This window comes from Lepisosteus oculatus, chromosome 2, assembly GCF_040954835.1.
Source record: "Lepisosteus oculatus isolate fLepOcu1 chromosome 2, fLepOcu1.hap2, whole genome shotgun sequence".
NCBI lineage: Eukaryota > Metazoa > Chordata > Actinopteri > Semionotiformes > Lepisosteidae > Lepisosteus > Lepisosteus oculatus.
In genome coordinates, this window is record NC_090697.1 from 30,835,077 (window position 1) to 30,854,308 (window position 19,232).

Below are 19,232 nucleotides of genomic sequence, written 5' to 3' on the forward strand. Positions count from 1 at the left end.
TACTGGATTAGGGTGTTTCTTTTTCATCCAGTGCCTCACAGAGTAATTCTTTGAGTTCTGGCTATGTTGCCTTTGTTATGTGTTTTTCTTCGATAGAGGATTCACAGCTGGGCACAAGGTGGCTATGACAAAACACCACTGCTATTAGTTTTCCATATAAAAATAGCATTGGTGGTACCTGTTTTGAACTGGTGGTGAATCAGAGAAGTATAATGTCGCAGCATTATTCTAGCCAAGATCTACTGCTAACAAGACTTACAGATAATGCTCTTTTCAATTTTTAAATTGGCGAAGATAAAATGTATTACTCTAGCCCTGTGTGATAGAGAGACTTTACAATGGCTTTTGCCCACATTATATTTTTCTCTCTTCTCCATGTTGTTGTCAGTGAATGTGAAATGTGACTTTCATTTCTGAACTAAACTGATACCAACAGAATGTGAATACCAGCAACGAAAACTACATCCCTGTCCATCATATGCCTTAGGGTCTTCTGGTCTTAAGATAAATTGCTAGGAGATGGTATCTTATTGTCTGCTACGGTATATAGTAATTACTGATTTGAAGTATTATTACATTTGAATTACAATGACACAGAGAATAGTTTCTTAGGTAACAATTATTATGCCTGTTGGTCCATTGTCTCTGTAGCGTGTACTCTCATTACAACCTAAGAAACTTGAAGCTTTCTTGATCATCTCTGGGAGAGATCCTTATCAAGGGCAACATATTTTAAGGACCTGCTCATGAGATCTGATGAGATACAATCTAATGGGGTGGAGCGGTGGCTCTGTGGCTAAGGATCTGCCCCTGTGGCTGGAAGGTTGCCAGTTCGTATCCCACGGCCGGCAGAGGAATCCTACTCCCCTGGGCCCCTGAGCAAGGCCCTTAACCCCAACTGCTCCAGGGGAGCCGTATAAATGGCTGACCCTGCGCTCTGACACCAAGCATCTCTCTCCCTGTCTGTGTGTCTCATGGAGAGCAAGCTGGGGTATGTGAAAAGACAAATTCCTAATACAAGAAATTGTCTATGGCCAATAAAGTGATCTCATCATCTGACATGGTATATCTCCTCTAGCGTTTAAGTTTCATACACCAGGCTTTCACTGTTTTGTGTCTTCTGCAGACTTTTGTCTTACCCGTAACTTTACTGGTCTCCAATCTAAGTACGTTGGTCTCTGGCTTTCCTCTGCTTATATACTGGGAAATCAGTTTGAGAGAATTTCCCAATATCTCGCGAGAAATTGGATTGCGCTGCTTCATTTGCTGGAGTGATAATGCACTGTTCAGGGTTCTCATTTCAGCTTTTAATCTCTCTATTGTCCTGCTTTGTCACAACTCAGAAAATAAAAAAAAATCTCAGTCGTATTTGAGAGCCCTAGTTCTGAGCCTGAGAAAGGAAACGTGGGGCTGCTCAATCCAAAAGTGGTTTCTTTTTTCACTTCATTTTGTCTTGTGCACTGCCCTTCTTTGAGACTCCCTGATGTGTGACAAACCTACTGGCATGTTCACTCTGAATAACTCTTAGTGGAATGAGTATTGTAATAAATAATTCCATAATAAATTTGTACTCCATTAAAAAATCCTATTCTCTTCTTGAAATTTACACATGTAATAAAATATAAAACCATACACTTAAAAAAAAACCCGAGATAAGTGTTGAAGTGCCACATTATGACAAATTGTACAGGATATCATCTTAGATGGAGATACCATTTACTATTTCATGACAGTAGTATATTTTGAAATGGAAGTTCCACTTTTCTGTTTTTCCCCAACGAGTGTTACTGTAGATATTTATTTTCAGAAAGATATAAACATCTTTGCAGTCAGAATTAAATAATTTAATTATTCTAGAAGAAATGATTGTATGCACAATGTTTTACTAATGTGTTATTTGAGAGTTTGATTTGAAATGTCAGTTATATACATTGTACATTTAAATGAATGGAAATTTTCTTGATCTGTACATTTGAGAAAGATTGCAGTTTCCATACAGTGTAGTTTTGAAATGTGTGTCATTTAGCTTATCTTTTGCGTTAGAGTTTTATTAAATACTGTACATTTGTCAGTTTCATTGACTTCTCAGCAGATATAAATATATCAGTTGCTTATCTAGTTTGCTATAGTGTTTTTTCCATGCATTTTAAATTTGCTGTAATCCCTCAGAGGCAACAGCAAGTAGAAGATAAAGACTTATCTACAGGGCAACTTTACATAGTGTTTATCATAATGATGTTTTTCATTCATTTCTAGAGTATATGAAGCAGGCTTTTTTCAGTCTACGAGATAATGTATCTAACCTGTGATGCTGAAAATGATTATAGTTACCTCCCTCCTTTGGATGAAGCTGCTGGCATTCTTAATCATTTTAATTAGTTTTGTAATAGAACTTTTTACAGAGGTTAATACATTGTAAACCCAAGTATGCTTACCGTTAGTTGTCTTGTACAATGAGGGACACCTGCTGCTTGCAGTGGTGTATTGATTTTACTGGCTTTCATAATCCAAGAGAAATACACTTCAGATCATTATTTCATTAATCACAAATGCATATAACATACACTTGGTAATTTTAAATATGTGTAAATATGGGTTTGATGGTGTTGCCCAGTGGTTCTCAAACTTTTTGGACCAAGTACCACCACTGATCAAATCAAAGCATCCAAGTACCACCTAAAAGTCATCTTCTCATAGGACCCCCAGAAATTCTCAATGACCAACATGAGTGCATGTGCACGCACACACTCACATACACATATAATAAATATTATAATCAACTTTATTTGATATAGCACCTTTAAAGGTGACTTTTCAAAGCGCTTTACAGAAAAAAAACAGGAACAACAATTAAAAATAGACAATAAAAAAGCACCATTTCAGTGGGGTGAGCCTGTTTAGTCGAGCAAAGCAGATGTGAATTCATTTTTCCAGCCTTGATACAATTCACAACAGAGTCTGACAGATTTTTAATCAACAATTTTCTTGACAGCAAAGGTCTCGTTGTGGATGTTGCAATGCGTCCATTCATTTCTGGAGCAACCCCTCTAATTTGTGCAACTACACCAGTGTGTCGGCTTGTCATTGCTCTAGCACCGTCTGTACAAACTCCAACACATTTTTTCCAGTTGATGCCATTCTCTTTGATAAATTCATTCAGAAGCTGAAATATGTGCTCTCCTGTAGTTCCTGTTGGTAGCAATTTACAGAAAAAAAAGTCCTCATGGGACATGCCTCAAACTCATATCTAACGTAAATGAGCAAATTGGCCAAATCAAAGGCATCTACAGACTCATCTAATTGCAGTGAAAAGCAGCTGCTCATTTTAACGCGCTCTATCAGCGTACTTTTGATATCTTCCGCTATATTAATAATTCTATGAGTGGCCTTTCAGAGGGGGCAGCAGGTCGAGCTGTTTAGCAGCTTTTTCTCCACAGGCAATATGTGTCAGCTCTTTTCCCAGCGGTAAATAAGGTTCTTCAAAAATAGTATGGGGCTTACCCGTTTTAGCAATCCACAAGCTTGTATTTTTCCCCGTTTCCGTGTCAGGAGTCCGTCTCAGAAGTTAAAATAAGTTTTTATTTCACGAGCATGGGAGCGAAACAGAGACGCTCCCATGCTCAAATTAACCTAGAACAGTTCTTTAATATTTTTCTGTTATCTATCACGCTTTCCTGTGCTCGCAATTGCCAGCATTCGTAGCACACATTTCTATGCTTTCCTGTGCTTATAACATTGGCATTGTTCCAAAATCACGCATATTCTCCTATGTCCATATTTCCAGGAGATATGTTTTTTTTAAATACAATTGGTCACTTAAGTTCATAGCATGCATTCCTATACAATGGTATTGAATTACATTGTAGCTCTTGTGTCCACTCAAGTATTGGCGCGCGCTGTATCGTAGTACGCAGGCTGCGTATTCGACACGTATTAAAATAGAAAATATGAAAACCCATCCCGAATTTTCAGTGTACACAATAAAGTTCCAGGGTCATATGGTGTACCACCTGGCGTTTGAGAACAACTGGTGTAGCCTGTTCAAAACCCCTCTCAAAATTCAAACTTTTTTCTTATATCCAGGAATGAAACTTCTTGATCTTACATGCAAAATAAAACTTGCGAGGAATCGCTATTTTCTACTGCGAAAGTATGAATTTTGAATGTTCAAGTTCAAGTTTATTGTCATTATACTCTGTAGCGGCGAGGCTTATTAATAAGAAAGAATTAAGTGTTCTGAGCTTTCCCAAATGAGGCCTCATCTCTCTGTTCACCACAGAGAAGCTATTCATGCAGGCTGATTTAAAGATGTTTTCTTTTGATAAGGGACAGCTCCCAAATGGGGATGCACTTAGCTAAGCCTGGCTGTCATGATTAATGGTCATCCATTGGCGCCTATCTGTCTAGGGAATGCTAGATGGACATCTGGACGGCATTCCTAAGTGTCAGGAGTAAGTGACTCATATCTCACCTTGATCAACCAATCAGGGACTGGTAGGGCCGAGTAACCCACGTGGGACTCTGATGCCCATGGAACTTTCAGCCAATGAATGAGCTGAAGTTCCTCCAGGTAAAAACAGGCAACACAGAGAGCCTGTAGTAGAGATTCAGAGGAGACTTCTGAGACTATTCTAAAGGGAATTCAAAGGAGGATTCCAGGGCAGGACGGCCCAGGAGCGGAAGGCTCCCAAGGGCAGGACATTCTCGCAGCGCGCCTCCTGACCATCCTGAGACTCAGCCCGGACAATCACGGAACGGTCAGTGTGTCCGAGTGCCAGAACTTTCCTTTGTTCTAAGAGTCTAGAGTGGAGGTTGCCAGAGAGTATCCAGAGGATCCACCTGAGGTCAGCAAGCCTCGTGAACAGGTTGGAACTGTGGACAGTTGAATCACTATTCAGAACTAGCTCTTCATCAGGAATGAACCGGTCCTCTTCCTGACTTGCTGGGACTCACAGTCATCTTTTCTCCTGTGTGCAAACTTTGCTAGTTAAAGCCAACACTAACTAACCGGTCAGTGAGCATCAGCAGCGCACCGTCACAAGCCGCACAGCATAGCCTGGCACGGAGCCAGAGAGCGCGGATTGGACAGCAACAGCCTGCAACTGTTTCTTTGTGCCCGCAGGAGATCTGAATCCCCAGAGATTGGATGAGTATTCAACTTCACTGCATTACAGCTCGAGAATTCAATTGTTATCCCAACCAGTTGATATCAATTTAATTCCTAAGAGTTATGTACTTGTTTTGAGTATCTAATGTAGAAGTTATAACCAGGTTCATTTATGAAACGGTCTTAATGAATGATATACTGAACGTATGTCCTCTTTATATGTGTAACACTTTGTAACTGACTGAATATATACCTTTTGTATTCTGATAACCCTCTCGATAAGATCTGTTAGGTTTATATGCATATTCTATGTATTAATAAATGTATCCTCGTGTATTAGTACCTGTGTGTGTGCGTTGTTTGAGTTATATCGCATGGTTGGATTCTAAAGCCATCAAAAGAATCAATTTTGTGATTTACTGCTACAATTAATAATTGTCCCAGTAAATGCCCAAACCCTACAGAACTGGTGCCTTCAGAGAGCACACTCCAACTCATACACAGGTATATGGTATAACGAAATGCTCTTTAGTTAGCTCTCAGACAGTACGTACTGTAGTACAAAAAAAACAATACAATTGTGTGAGAAAAGAAAGACCGAGACAACAGGCAATGTGCAAAACTACAACAGTTATGCAAAATCATACGTCACAGAATGAAATGTGTGGAATCTTATTAATTAGAACTGATTGAGATTTTATACCTGTTCATTTTTAAGATTGCCTTGGCTAACCCAAGGAAGAAGGAAGTCATTTTCATTGTTTTCACATCACATATCACCTGTGCCAACATTGCCCCAATGCACTTTATTGAATCATTTATGAATGTTATTATACGTCTTTAGAACTACACTTGAGGGATTGTCGCCACCGGGGGACCTTTGCAGAGATTAAAGCAGTTCTGCTGCTCTGCCCTGTATTGTGTGTGAGTGTGAGCCGTTCTCAAAGTTCCGCCTTGCCCAGCAGGGTGGCCTCCAGACCTGCAGTCTTGTGATTGCACACTCTTCAACCAGTATATGAAGTACTGGTTGAAGTAAAAGTGCATGACCTTAACTCAATGTAGAACTTGACTTGCACCTTTCACCTGGAGTTCTTGCACTGATCACCTGTTCTTGTACTGATTGGTATCTAAGTTCATCATAAATCTCCCTGTCACCTTCCCTTCTGCCCTCCGGGCCTTTGTTACCTTTGATTTCATCCCCTGCTGTCATTCTTTTATGTTTTTTCCTTGCCTCGTTGCACTTCTGTAATACTTGATTATACCCCCTTTTAGCTCGTCGTCTTTTGCTAAAATGCATAATCACCTGAAAATGTATTTTTTTTCCTTTTCAAAATAATCATAATCCTAAATCATAATAATAATGAAAATAAACTTTTTTTTAAAATACTGTAAAGGCATGATATCAAAAATAGTATACTATTAATTCGTGCTAATTAAGAATTATTATTATTATTATTATTAAGTACCTTTACAGTATTTTAAAGTTGCTTCTCAAACCACTTTACAGTAAGAAAAACGTTAACATGGACAGGTAGATAATGAAATTAGCACAAACAAAAACAATTATTCTTAAATTATTTTAAGCAATTTGGTAAAAAAAAACCTAAGCATTAAAAAAAACCTAAGCATTAATCTGTATCCTGTTGTAAAACTAAACTTTCTTCAATCGGAACAATTTCATTTTTTTCAAATAATTGTCATTGAAATTAAGATTATATAGTGATTTTTAGAATTAATTATTTTTTGAGTTTAGGAAGGACTTTTTTAAAGTAGTCACAGAGCATATAACTGTGCTTCCAGCATTGTACTTTTGTCTGAGCGGAAAAGGAAATCTATTATAGAAAGTGTTTTGAATTAACATAATTAACTTCTAATTCATAATGCATTGTCCTTAATAAAATAGATAAAATAGGTTTATTTGCCAATTCAATTACCAGGTGTTTCTGAAAAGTTAGGTGGTATACAGTATGTACTGCAGTTTGTTTCTAGTGTACATTTAGGCAGTGGAAATGTTAACATTGCCTGTACCTTTTTTGTATACCTGATTGTGTGTAAAGCTTGAACAATACTCTTTTCTCAGGTCCATGTTATGAAGGAAGTCGCAAATATGGCGCAGGAGAAGCTTGGAGTCTCGTGTGAAGTCATAGACCTGCAGACGATTTTGCCATGGGACACGGAAACGGTTTGCAAGGTAAGGCGGCACTATGAATAAATGAAATCGAAATAAGAACACTGTATGATGTAGGTTTAATCTGATTTCAAAGAGTCACATGAAAAGAGCTGCAATGTAATTGTGGGTTGAAAATGTGAATTCACCTAGATTTGTTTCACTGTAGATGTGTGATTTTGACTTTACATTTGAAGTGACCCAACTTCCAGCTGCCTAAATATGGTCACAGTATCACTTGATTTTTCACAGGGATTTTTACATGTTCATAGGGCATCCAGCACATTCTTTTAAATGCCTGAAGTGCTATATTGGGGTTCCGACCATGCTTTTAGTCAGATGACTAATTCACACATTGCTTTAAATAGCACAACTTTATTAAATTGGATGTGTATGTGGGTATTTTCTCTTTCTTGGAGTATTACAACTTTTGTTAGGAGTTCTAAGAGTATTACAGAATAAATATCCCACCAATCATTTAATATTGTTGAAATAGTACATCTGAAAACTTAATCCAATGGCACTGTCAGTGTTTTAGTCATTTAAAAAGTTTCATTGATTTTATTAGAATAGAAATGTAAACTGTCACGATGCTAAAGAGATTATAAAATGAACATATAACTTGAACTAATATAAAGGGAATGTGAGTATTAACAATTAGCACCATGTTTTGTCCCAGTATGTGGTCCATGTGTGTTTTTGTTGCTGTGATCCACGTTCCTCACTTTGATTGTTCTCCCTCCCCGATTGGTTCATCATTACACTGTTGTTTCCCTGTGACGTCATCATCAATCAGCTTCTCAGCCAATCAGAGTGCAGCTTATTCAGTATATAACTTGGAGGTTGTCAGAATGACGGGGCCTTTCGTTTGACTTCGGTCCTGCTTGGCTCTGCTTCGGTTTCATTTAGCTTTTGGTTTTGCTTCGGCTTTGTTTTACTTCGTGTAAACAAAGGTTTGTGTTATCCTTTATTTAGCCATTACCTTGCCCAGACGTATTGTATCAACCTGTGTTCTTTTGTACCCTATTCCTTGTGTCTACTCTCGTTTTCCCTTATTGGTATTCGTAATTCACTTGTGTATTTATGTGAACTTTTGTGTATAGAGTTAGTTTAGGTTGTTGGGTACCTTCTGCACACATAGTTGGTGTCTGTATTAGTAACACTAGTTTAGTACAGGTGAGTGCCTTTTGTCTTGTATGGTCTTGGGTAGTCAGTGGAGGTTAGCTAGGGCGTTAGAAGACGCCGAATACCAAGTGTTTTGGGTTTTCTTTTGTAGTTAGGTCAGCTTTCCCTCACCTTCTTAGCCAGCTCCATTTTGTTTGTTACTTTCTTTTCTTTGGCACCACTCTAGTTCTCTTTCCCTGTGTGTTCTTGTGTCCTATTATGTACCGGTCACTTATTCACCTTAAAATAATCACTTTTGCACCAACACTTGTTATCACGCTTCCTAAGTCCCTCACCAGAACCCACCTGCAACCAAAAATTATCCTTATTGTTATACCCCTTTACCCCTAGACACTTGGGGTCATAGCACACCAGCTGTTTCACAGTGCTGGAAAGCAGGACAATCATAGAGTGTTGTATTTTTTTATGTCACAAAAAACTTAAAACAAATATATGAAATATGTATTTCACAACACTAAGTTATAAACAATATCCCCACACAGTTCTGGTTCTGGAAAAATAATGGTGTTCTTTATTTAAAATATTACTGTGAAAAAATGTCTTGTAATGTTTAATTAAAAAAATGCACGATCATACAAAACCCAAATTTCTTTCTGCTTATTTTTGTTTTGCCTCTTGATCTACAGATTTTAAAATGTGAAAGAATTCTCCTTATTTTGCTTTAAAGGTCAGATCTGTTAGGTACACCGAAGTCATTGAAAGAAGAGGTCTTTAGTATAAAGTGAAACTGTTGGTCCACAGGTACTGTGGGACTGTCCTTCTGGTTTATAGCCTTAAATTAGCATGCTGCTTATAGGCATTTCTCTAGAGATTTTCTGAATCTTAAATAAAGCAAATTGGACTGCTGGAGAGTAATCTTCCCTGGAACATCAGGATATTTTATTTTGTTGGCAAAGTACAGGAACCATGCTTTCACATGGAGGATAAGAGTATGCAGTTATTGCATTTTTAATATGCATAATCAAACTGCTGATAAAATGGAAACAAAACATTTTGACACCTTACGTTTATTTTACTGCTTTCGCAGATGACTTATTTACATACATCTACAGCTAATTTTATTAATTTACTAATGCGTAAATGGTATGAATCGATGGCCAAATTAATTATAAGCTCTCATATGAAGCTGAGTGATTGTAGGAAGTGAACACGATACAGAGATATTGAAGAGAGTTTACTTCACTCTTGGAAAAGGTTTTTTTGCCTCGGTTCATAAGAGTGCTAGTCTTAAAAAAACATTTGTGGACATTAAAATATATTTATTATGTAACATAAATGCCGCACTATCCTTGCCTAATCACTCCAGCTTTTTGTACCCTGAAGGGGATATATTTCTGTAATGAATGCTGGACATGAAGTACACAGTAATGAAATACTGGAAATAATGGACATGAAGTGCACAGTGAATAGCTGAGTGGCATGTGGTTTAACTTATTGCAGAATGCATTATTATCTTTTTCGTCATAGCAATAAACATATTGGGAATATCAGATGGAAAATCTTCAGTATGAGTTTTACATTCTCATTTAATCATTCTGTTTTGACGAAGATTTTGAGAATCACATGATTGATCTCCTAAGCTCATAAGTGTTCCTGTCTGCTAAATTAACCTTATAACCAGTCCTTATGGCTCAGAATGAAGTTGTGGTTGCAGACTTATAATTAAATAACAAGCCCAATTGGAATCAATTGCATGTATTATTTTGCTGTTACATAATCTGAAATAAATATGGGCCTTCTTGGTCATATGTTTTTTTGTTCTGACACAACTTTCCAAGTAAACGTGGTCATTTTAATATGTTTACAAAATTTTACTGGCTCCATGATGCTACAGTAAGGGTGTTTATATGCTTTGTTGATAGCATGCTTCTGGTGCTTTCTTGTTCTCATCTTGTAAAGGAAAGTCAAAGAAGCTGGCTATTTCAAGGCTGTTTTAAAATTATTTTTACCTTCTTAAATCTTAAAAAAGGTGTCATCATCACCCAGTATATCAACGCCTGTTTTCTCATCCTGCCCTTAACACCACAGATTCTTGCTGACTGCACTGAGCTTTGGATAAGATCGAGTGCACAAATTGCTATCAAATTCATGATTATTTAACAGGTTACTTGTTTGGATTTGATAATTATGCTGTAATTGACCTCTTAAAATTTCTTCTGGTAATTATATATATATGTTATTTTAAGATTAAAGCTAGACATGTTGCCTAAAATGAAATATGGCAGATACTCGAAGAAGTAAGGCAAAAATCAGCTAAGTGGTGTCTCCGATATTGTATAGTTATTCTAGAAATTTTATAAAAATATGCAACGCTCATGTAGATCTACATAATGGTACAGCTTTGAGCAAAACTTGGGAGGTAAAGTCTATGATGATATATATTTACTATGTTTTTCATCTGAAATATAATCTGAATGTAAATTGTGCAGAATCTTCTAAAGCAAGTTCTGTAATGTTATGTAGGATATTTTTAAACAGTCTGTAAATTATTTTTCCTCAGAAGTATTATTAAAATTCATCGGTTTTGTTTAGTGAAGTAGTCTACAGTTACACTATTTTTTAGAAGCAGTCTGGACTGTTTTAAAGGCTTCAGCTCATTTTGAATCTGCTGCAATCTAACTGTGAGAAACCATTAGTTTTTTGCTTGTTTTAGCACCTTTTGTTTTTTCAACTACCATTATATAAATTATGGGTCTGTTAGTTTTAAATAGCAATGTAAAATATTGCACAGTCCTTCAGATGGCACATTTTGACCACAACCTAGACCACAACAAAAATTAATAATAATTGCTTACACTTATATAACGCTTTTCTAGACACTCCTCTCAAAGCGCTCTACAGGTAATGGGGACTCCCCTCCACCTGCACCCCTCCAATGTGCAGCCCCACCTTGATGATGTGATGCATTGTGCCAGTCTGCTCCCTACACACCAGCAGTGGGGAAGAGAACAGAGTGATGAAGCCAATTCAGAGATGGGGATTATTAGGAGGCCGTGAGTGGTAAAGGCCAATGGGAAATTTGGCCAGGACTCCAGGTTTACACCCCTACTCTTTTCGAGAAACGCCCTGGGATTTTTAATGACCACAGAGAGTCAGGACCTCGGTTTTACGTCTCATCCGAAGGACGGCGCCTGTTTACAGTATAGTGTCCCCGTCGCTATACTGGGGCATTAGGACCCACATAGACTGCAGGGTGAGCCCCCCCCTGCTGGCCCCACTAACACCTCTTCCAGCAGCAACCTTAGTTTTTCCCAGGAGGTCTCCCATCCAGGTACTGACCAGGCTCACACCTGCTAAGCTTCAGTGGGCTGCCAGTTGTGAGTTACAGAGTGATATGGCTGCTGGGCATATTTAAGACCTCTTAACCCCTTCTTTTCTGTTGCGTAAACAAAGAATATATAATTATCATTCATGATGTTAATAATTGAAACCGTTTTGCATACTGAAAAACGTTTTGAACCCCTACAGTGGACCAGGGCTTTATACTAGATATTTTATTAGAATTTATGTCAATCAAATCAAATATTTCAGGAAATTTCACAAATTAGAATCTGGCGTGGCAGGCACCAGAGCTACAGTACGCTTTGGGAACTCTGTTATTGTTGTTTTATTCAGTGGTACAGTTCAAAGTATTTTTAATTTACGTAGAACTCTTTCAGTTTGTAGACAGGTTTATGTTAAAATACATTTCCTCGTTTGCTGAATAATGTGACGAGGGAATAGGGGGATATCAGGAAGATAGTGAGAAATGAACCTTCACGAACCCTGCAGTTAAACTAGTTCCAGAGCCTGTAGCGCACCGCTGCGGTCTTTATCGTGCGGCATCACCGTCAATATGGCTCGTAAACCCTAAACAAGTACTGAGGGGGAAGAAATAAGTAGGAAGGGGAAGGGCAAGTCAAGAAAACTGCCTGATTTGGAGATAAAATCAAGTTTTTGAAGGGTTGGGGTGACGGTGACCGGTTTGGCACGTGTGTATGGCAAGAATGACTCTTCAGTTTGTGCCGTTAGAGACAGAGAGGCGGCTATTCAAGAGAGCTACTGCTGTGTTCCCTGCATTTTGTTATTATTTTATTTGATCTCTTTTGTATACTGTACAAGTGCTGTACTTGCTGTATTACTGTTCCTATCCTAATACTTTGAACTGTGTGCATACACATACTAATACACGTACGATTGATTTTACGTTTTGAAGGGAGGAGAATAGGAGGGTCTAAGGTGGTTGTTATGACTATATCTGATGTTGGCTATTCACTCTATGTGAGGAACCTAACTGCAGTCTACTGTAATTAAAATAATTAAACACAAACTCTAACATACAATGAAGAAATATACAATACAATAAATAATGCACATTGGAGAGTGAGAATTCTTTTAACAAATTCAAAAATATTTTACTGTGCATTACATTATCCTCCATTTTACTGTTCAGTAATTCAAAAAAATCTACAGTTAATATTAAAAATAATATGATCACTCAAGTGCATCCCAGACATGATTGCAGTACAGGTTACCTTGATTCACACAGGTTGGTAAAGAAAGCAAGTACACAAACAAAACAATACAGTGTCATCGCAGAAAATGTCAGAGTTGTCTGATCTCTGGTAAAAGATTGTCAATGTCATGGACTCTATTAATGGTTAAAAAAATATACATAAGACCTCCTTGGTTTGATTGTGGAGAACTTTACCAAGACAATAAATCACACCCAAAGGCAACAAATGACAATTAAAAAAAAAACTGTCTTATCAGTATATGAAGTCTCCAAACTGCCTTATGCAGTTGAGCTCCATTGTAACACACAAACAGAAGACATGAATTTTCTTGACAGCAACTGATTGACTCCATTCAAATATGACTTTATGATGTGGCAGAATGAAACCCTAGGTTTTTGGACAATCTCAGTGGAAATAGAATTAGCTCAAAGATGAGCCCTTCTTTGAAGAAGATAAATGTATTATGCTGTAGAGTTTTTCCCTCTGGTGACCAAGTTAGAACTAAAAAATGTTAAACGGAGTATAACATTTACTACATTATTTTTGCAAAAAACTGTCATAAAGGTCTAGCCTGGTCACTAATAAAATGTATTATTTGGTTATCAGTACAAAGCATTCATCAAACTCAGCAATCAAAGGTTAAGAGTTATAACTTAGTGTTCTCAATTAGGTATCACAGTCTATAGTAAAACATTTATGGTATGAGCTGAGCTGAGACCACAGGCACAGATACATCTGCACATCGAGCTGGAGAGTTTCTTTAAGGAGGAGTAATCAATTATTTCTCATGCTACAGAAAGCATCTCTTAATCAAGAAGAAAACCTAGATGATTTGAATCGGCTCTCCACATCAGGTCTCAAAGGCAGACTGTCCAAAACTCATTTCTAGTGATATATAAATGATTCCCTCAAATGCTGTTCATAACTAAAGTGTGATTTTGTTTTCAATCATTCGAATCACACATTCGAATCGAATCACACATGCCTGCAAAGACTGCAGCACATCCTTCTTCCATTTACAAAACCTGGTTAAGACCAATTCTTTCTCTCCCTAACACTGGGAAATTAGTTTCATCTCCTTGGGACATACTGAAGTTTGTTTGGTGATGATTCAGATACTCCAGCGAGTAGACCATTGTAATAATCAGTTCTAAAGAACACAAATGTGTTGACCAGCTTCTCTGCTACAGTCAAAGGCAACATAAGATGTAGTCTAGCAATATTTCCGAGATGGAAGAATTATATTTTTACAATATTCTGCACATGAGGGTCAAAAGTCAAGCCAGGATTTATTATCTAAATTATTTCATTCTGATTGAAATACAAGCACAGAGCCGTCTACAGATAGGGTTACTGCATTAGTTTTACATCAGTGATGCGAGGTGCTGAGAATGACTTCAGTCTTGTCACAGTTTAAATGAAGTTTTCTATCAGAGATGCAATTAGAGAGTACAGCAATAGTTCCGTCAGAGTCAGGTTTAGTATGGACATAGATTGAGTATCACCCCCATAGAAATATATGATAGTTATAGTCATTACAGTAAAATTCCTGCTGTAAATTGTAGGTTGATACAAAGCTTCCAAATACTTAATCTGTACTGCTGTATATAAAAATGCATGCTGTTTCATTTTTCCCCTGTGTTACTTATACAAGTTATTTCTTCCTGTGCTATGCTCTGCTGGACAGGACATTTGTTGGAATAGGAGCCTGTTTTCAGTTCCATATCTTTTAAGAACTGCAATAAAATGAATGATTTTAAGAAATGCTTTAAAATGATTGGCTTGCTAGCAAGAATGTGGCTGCCACCTGTTTTTTCTTCTCATGTCTTATGCTGAGAACAGCATTCCTTCTTGAACAGTGAGATGGGTAATTGTGCCACGTCAGAGCCTAATAGATTTAGTGAGGAAACTGAGAAGAAAAGCATTTTACAGTCCACATATAAATAAAACGTGAAAGTGGCAAAGGAGGAGATATCTCTGAAAACATTTTAACGTTCTGGCTATATTTAAAGGGAAAATGACAGTTTCCTTGTGTTCTGTTTTTTTTATTTTATTATGTATTCAAATAAAAATGTGGGCCACATTTCACATTTCTTTTGATACCTTTTCTCCAGCTTAAATGAAGCTGGAGTTCTCAATTACACTGTGTCCACTAGAGGGCCTCGTATAACTACAGTGCACTATAATTTTAATTGATCTGTTACGTGCTTTGCATGTGTACAATAGGTTTTAATCATTACAGTGATAATTTTGCTCTTGAAAATATCAATTTCCTTCTTAAAAAGGTGGTGTTTTTTGTGCTTAAAATATTTTCAGATAACCACAGTAAGTTTTTCTTTCTTATTTTTTGTAAAGAACGTACTCTTCTATGTGTGGATGTTTGTAGACTTTTAACATGGGACCCTGTTTGCAGATAAACAGGTTTAATTAAAGAGGCTCCTTCCTGAAATAAAATATAAACAGAATTCCCATAGCTTATGTATGACACAAAAAAAATCTAAAAATGTAATTTGTCTAAAATCAAATACTCTGTAAATGAGAGTAATTAACTGTGATGCCAGATTAATTAACTATGGTGACAGAATTGCATTTTTTACTTTTTGTACAGGGTTTCTTAAAACCAACATCAGAGTGGTCCCATTGCCATTAAATGTATGAGTTCTAGACTCTTGTCAATTGATACAGTGCAGGTCTGTGTAATAAATGTGAACTAGGATTATGTTTGGACTGTGTTTGGTTTGGCTGGTCTTGACCTGCCCCGAGGGGGTCACTGTGGGTAGGTGAGTCCAGTCAACCTAGGCTGATTATAGTTCTCTTTCCTGAGTGCAAGCACCAATCCACCATTCCTGTGGTTTCTCAGCAAAAATCACAACTTGGTGTTCAGAAATCAGACTTGAGATGAAGATTGGAGCATTTTGAAATCTATATTGAATTTAAAATAAGGATTTCAACTGGCTAGTTTTGTAGATGTATTTTTTAATGATGCTCAGTGTATGCATTTTTTGTTCAGGGGAACAGCTTTGAAAACTTGAGATTTATATATTTATACCAGTAAAATATGCAAGTGCTTTTCAGATTGTCTTCTTGAAATATTCTTTATTTTTACATTCATTATCACCTTTAAGTCCAACATTTTACTTCTGTTCCTTCTGTTCAAGAAAATTATCTTGCAGAAACAGTCTCATGCAAAATGTCTGTGTTTTGGGAGAGTGTGTTAACAAGATTAATAAACCTTTAAGGTTTTATTTCTTTACAGTGGTATTTGTACTTCGGAGATTGAGTAGCTCAGGCTTGGATATCGCAATAGCAGAAACAGTGCTAATCACATGAATCAGTTTAGAAAAGCAAAATTCACAATCATTAATAATCAAGTCCTTCTGTATCCTATTGTAGTTGTCTATTAACCAATTAAAAATATTAAGCCTGGGACAATTTTGTTGTCTCATCTCTGGGGAAAAAAGATGAAAACTTCCCTTAAAACTCTTACTTTCAGTAAGTCCTCATTGCCCCAGTGCTTGCTGAAGACCGGTATCATTAAGCAATAATTAAGCATTATTAATGTAGTCCGGTTAGAACATCTCCGAATTTGCAAGTGCAGTTTTTAACACAAATGATTTGATAATTACAAAGCCACCATTTTCTAATCTATTTTATATTCCATCTATAAAGTAGAAGATTTCACATTGTTTATATAATAATGAAAATAAAAATGAAATAGTCTTCTATTGCTACTACTTAATTAGAGAACAGCGAAAAGTAAAGAGTGAGCTTGAAAAGCTTATTAACATTACCCAAATGTAATGTGCATTACAGTGGCAAAATGGCAAACATGATGGTTGCACTGTCCTCTAGTCTCCAGTTTCCTCCTACAGTTCAGTGACATGCTGGCAGGTTATGTGGCTTCTGGGAGAATTGGCCCTGTGTCTGTGTGTTTGCTGTGCTGTGTGTCTGTGTGGACTGGCGTCCTGTTCAGGGTGTATCCTGCCTCGCACTCGTAGCTTGCTTGGATAGGCTCTGGCTCCCCCATGACCCTGAATTAATAATAATAATTGCTTACATTTATATAGCGCTTTTCTGGACACTCCCCTCGAAGCGCTTTACAGGTAATGGGGACTCCCCTCCACCGCCACCAATGTGCAGCCCCACCTGGATGATGCGACGGCAGCCATAGTGCGCCAGAACGCTCACCACACATCAGCTATCAGTGGGGAGGAGAACAGAGTAATGTAGCCAATTCATAGAGGGGGAGTATTAGGAGGCTATGATTGGTAAGGGCCAATGGGAAATTTGTCCAGGATGCCGGGGTTACACCCCTACTCTTTTCGAGAAACGCCCTGGGATTTTTAATGACCACAGAGAGTCAGGACCTCGGTTTTAAGTCTCATCCAAAGGACGGAACCTGTATACAGTATAGTGTCCCCATCACTATACTGGGGCATTAGGACCCACATGGACCACAGGGTGAGCGCCCCCTGCTGGCCCCACTAACACCTCTTCCAGCAGCAACCTTAGTTTTTCCCAAGAGGTCTCCCATCCAGGTACTGACCAGGTTCACGCCTGCTGAGCTTCAGTGGGTTGCCAGTTGTGGGTTGCAGGGTGATATGGCTGCTGGCTACAATTAGAAGTAGACAAGGCAGTTAGAAAATGAATGGATGGAATATACTGACCTTGAAAGCTGAACTATCATGGTAAAATAAATTCCTTGATTAAAAGAATGAATTCATTCCTTGTTCTTGTTTCATTTTATTTTCTTGTTATTGTTTTTTTCTCTCTTTCTCTTCTGTATTAAAGTCTCCTTGGGTCTGGAAGGGCACTTTATAAATAAACATTGTTATTTTTATCATTGCTTTGAAAAGAGAACCATTGTTTATGGTGCTCTAGTTAGTACTATTTGTTAGCATTGTTACCAACTGGAACTTTTGTTTAGGCTGGGTTTTGCAATTGAAAAAATAAATAATAATAAAGGAGAAGAATTAGAGATCATCACCATCATGTAAAAAGTATGGCATGGGACTGACTTGAAAACGTATATAGAAATAGAATCATCTCTGCCTCCCTTGTCTTAAGGTTACTTAAAATTCAAGCAGAATGATGTTTGACATAAACTAGCCTTATGCAGCCATCATGGCAAAACATGTATTTACTTCATCTTCCAGGCGTCAAACTCTGTGCTTACAAATTGAGAACAATCTTGACGTGATTGATAAAGGGATGACATTTCAACTCAGATATGTAGCTTTTGGAGTTCTTGGTGCTCCTCACTTGGCAGCTAACTCTAAACAGAGACAAGCATTCTGGTAGCTTTGTTTAGATTAAATATTTTAAAATTAAAGGGAAACATTCCTGAGAGAGCTTGACAGAAAGCCCCAGTTGCTTCTTTTCCTGAACTTTTTTTTATATGGACACAGGAACAGAATTGTGATTTTCATCCTGTGAAACCTTTCTTTTGTTCTTGTGTCAGGGCAGACTTGAATTACAAGCAGAGATTTGTGTGGTAACTAATAATCACAGAAACCCCCCAGAACTGAGAAGCTTAATTATACTTACTCAGTCCTGCTCCTATGTAATGATGTAGCATTTCCTTATATACTGTATTTCCTGTTATTGCAAACTCTAGTTTGTGTGGTAATCAGATGCTACCGTTCATTTTCATTGCATATTACAAGCCTATTTCTTGTTCCTCCATGAGGTACTACCACGATAAGCAAGTTACTGTTTTTCTGGAATTTGGCCTTTTTCGAACAAACAGCAGTTATGTAACAGGGCTGCTTACCTTGTGGTGCTGGAGTATCAGTTGAAAAGTTAAAGAAGTCTAACTTGTTCGGTTTTAATCATTTTCTTCTTCTAAAGTAATAATTCATGAGAAACTATCGAAACTGAATATGATATTGTGCTTGCTGTGAATAATATAAAGGGCTACTAATTACCTGGAACATGGATTTGTGTTTGTGTAACTCTGAATTCCTACTTTCAGTTTGAAAGTCAAATTATACCACAATTATCTTGCCACATTTGAACAGTTTTAAGGCAGAAATGAAAGGACACAACTGTTGGCTGTACATGGTCAGGCATCTTTCTCTTTTGAGTCAGTCGTACCTAGTGTAACAGACCATAGCTTCCATAACATATTGAACTCCACAGTTAAGCAGTGGTATGATGTGCCAACCCATTTCTTTCCGTAAAAATGAGAGTGAACCCTGATACTTAGCTTTGTCAGTGCCATGCTTCAACAAACTGAGCATCCCGTTTTCCCTAACAGTGTGTAAATTTGTCCAGT

At 37.5% G+C, this 19,232-nt stretch overlaps 1 protein-coding gene across 1 annotated transcript in view; it reads left to right on the plus strand.

Moving 5' to 3' along the window:
• The window catches only part of bckdhb (branched chain keto acid dehydrogenase E1 subunit beta), a 122,083-nt gene that overhangs the window by 43,301 nt on the left and 59,550 nt on the right, over positions 1-19,232 (plus strand). The window contains exon 8 of the mRNA XM_006626304.3: positions 7,188-7,298. Within this exon, the coding sequence (XP_006626367.1) occupies positions 7,188-7,298 (111 nt within the window). The remainder of the gene's footprint in view (positions 1-7,187; positions 7,299-19,232) is intronic.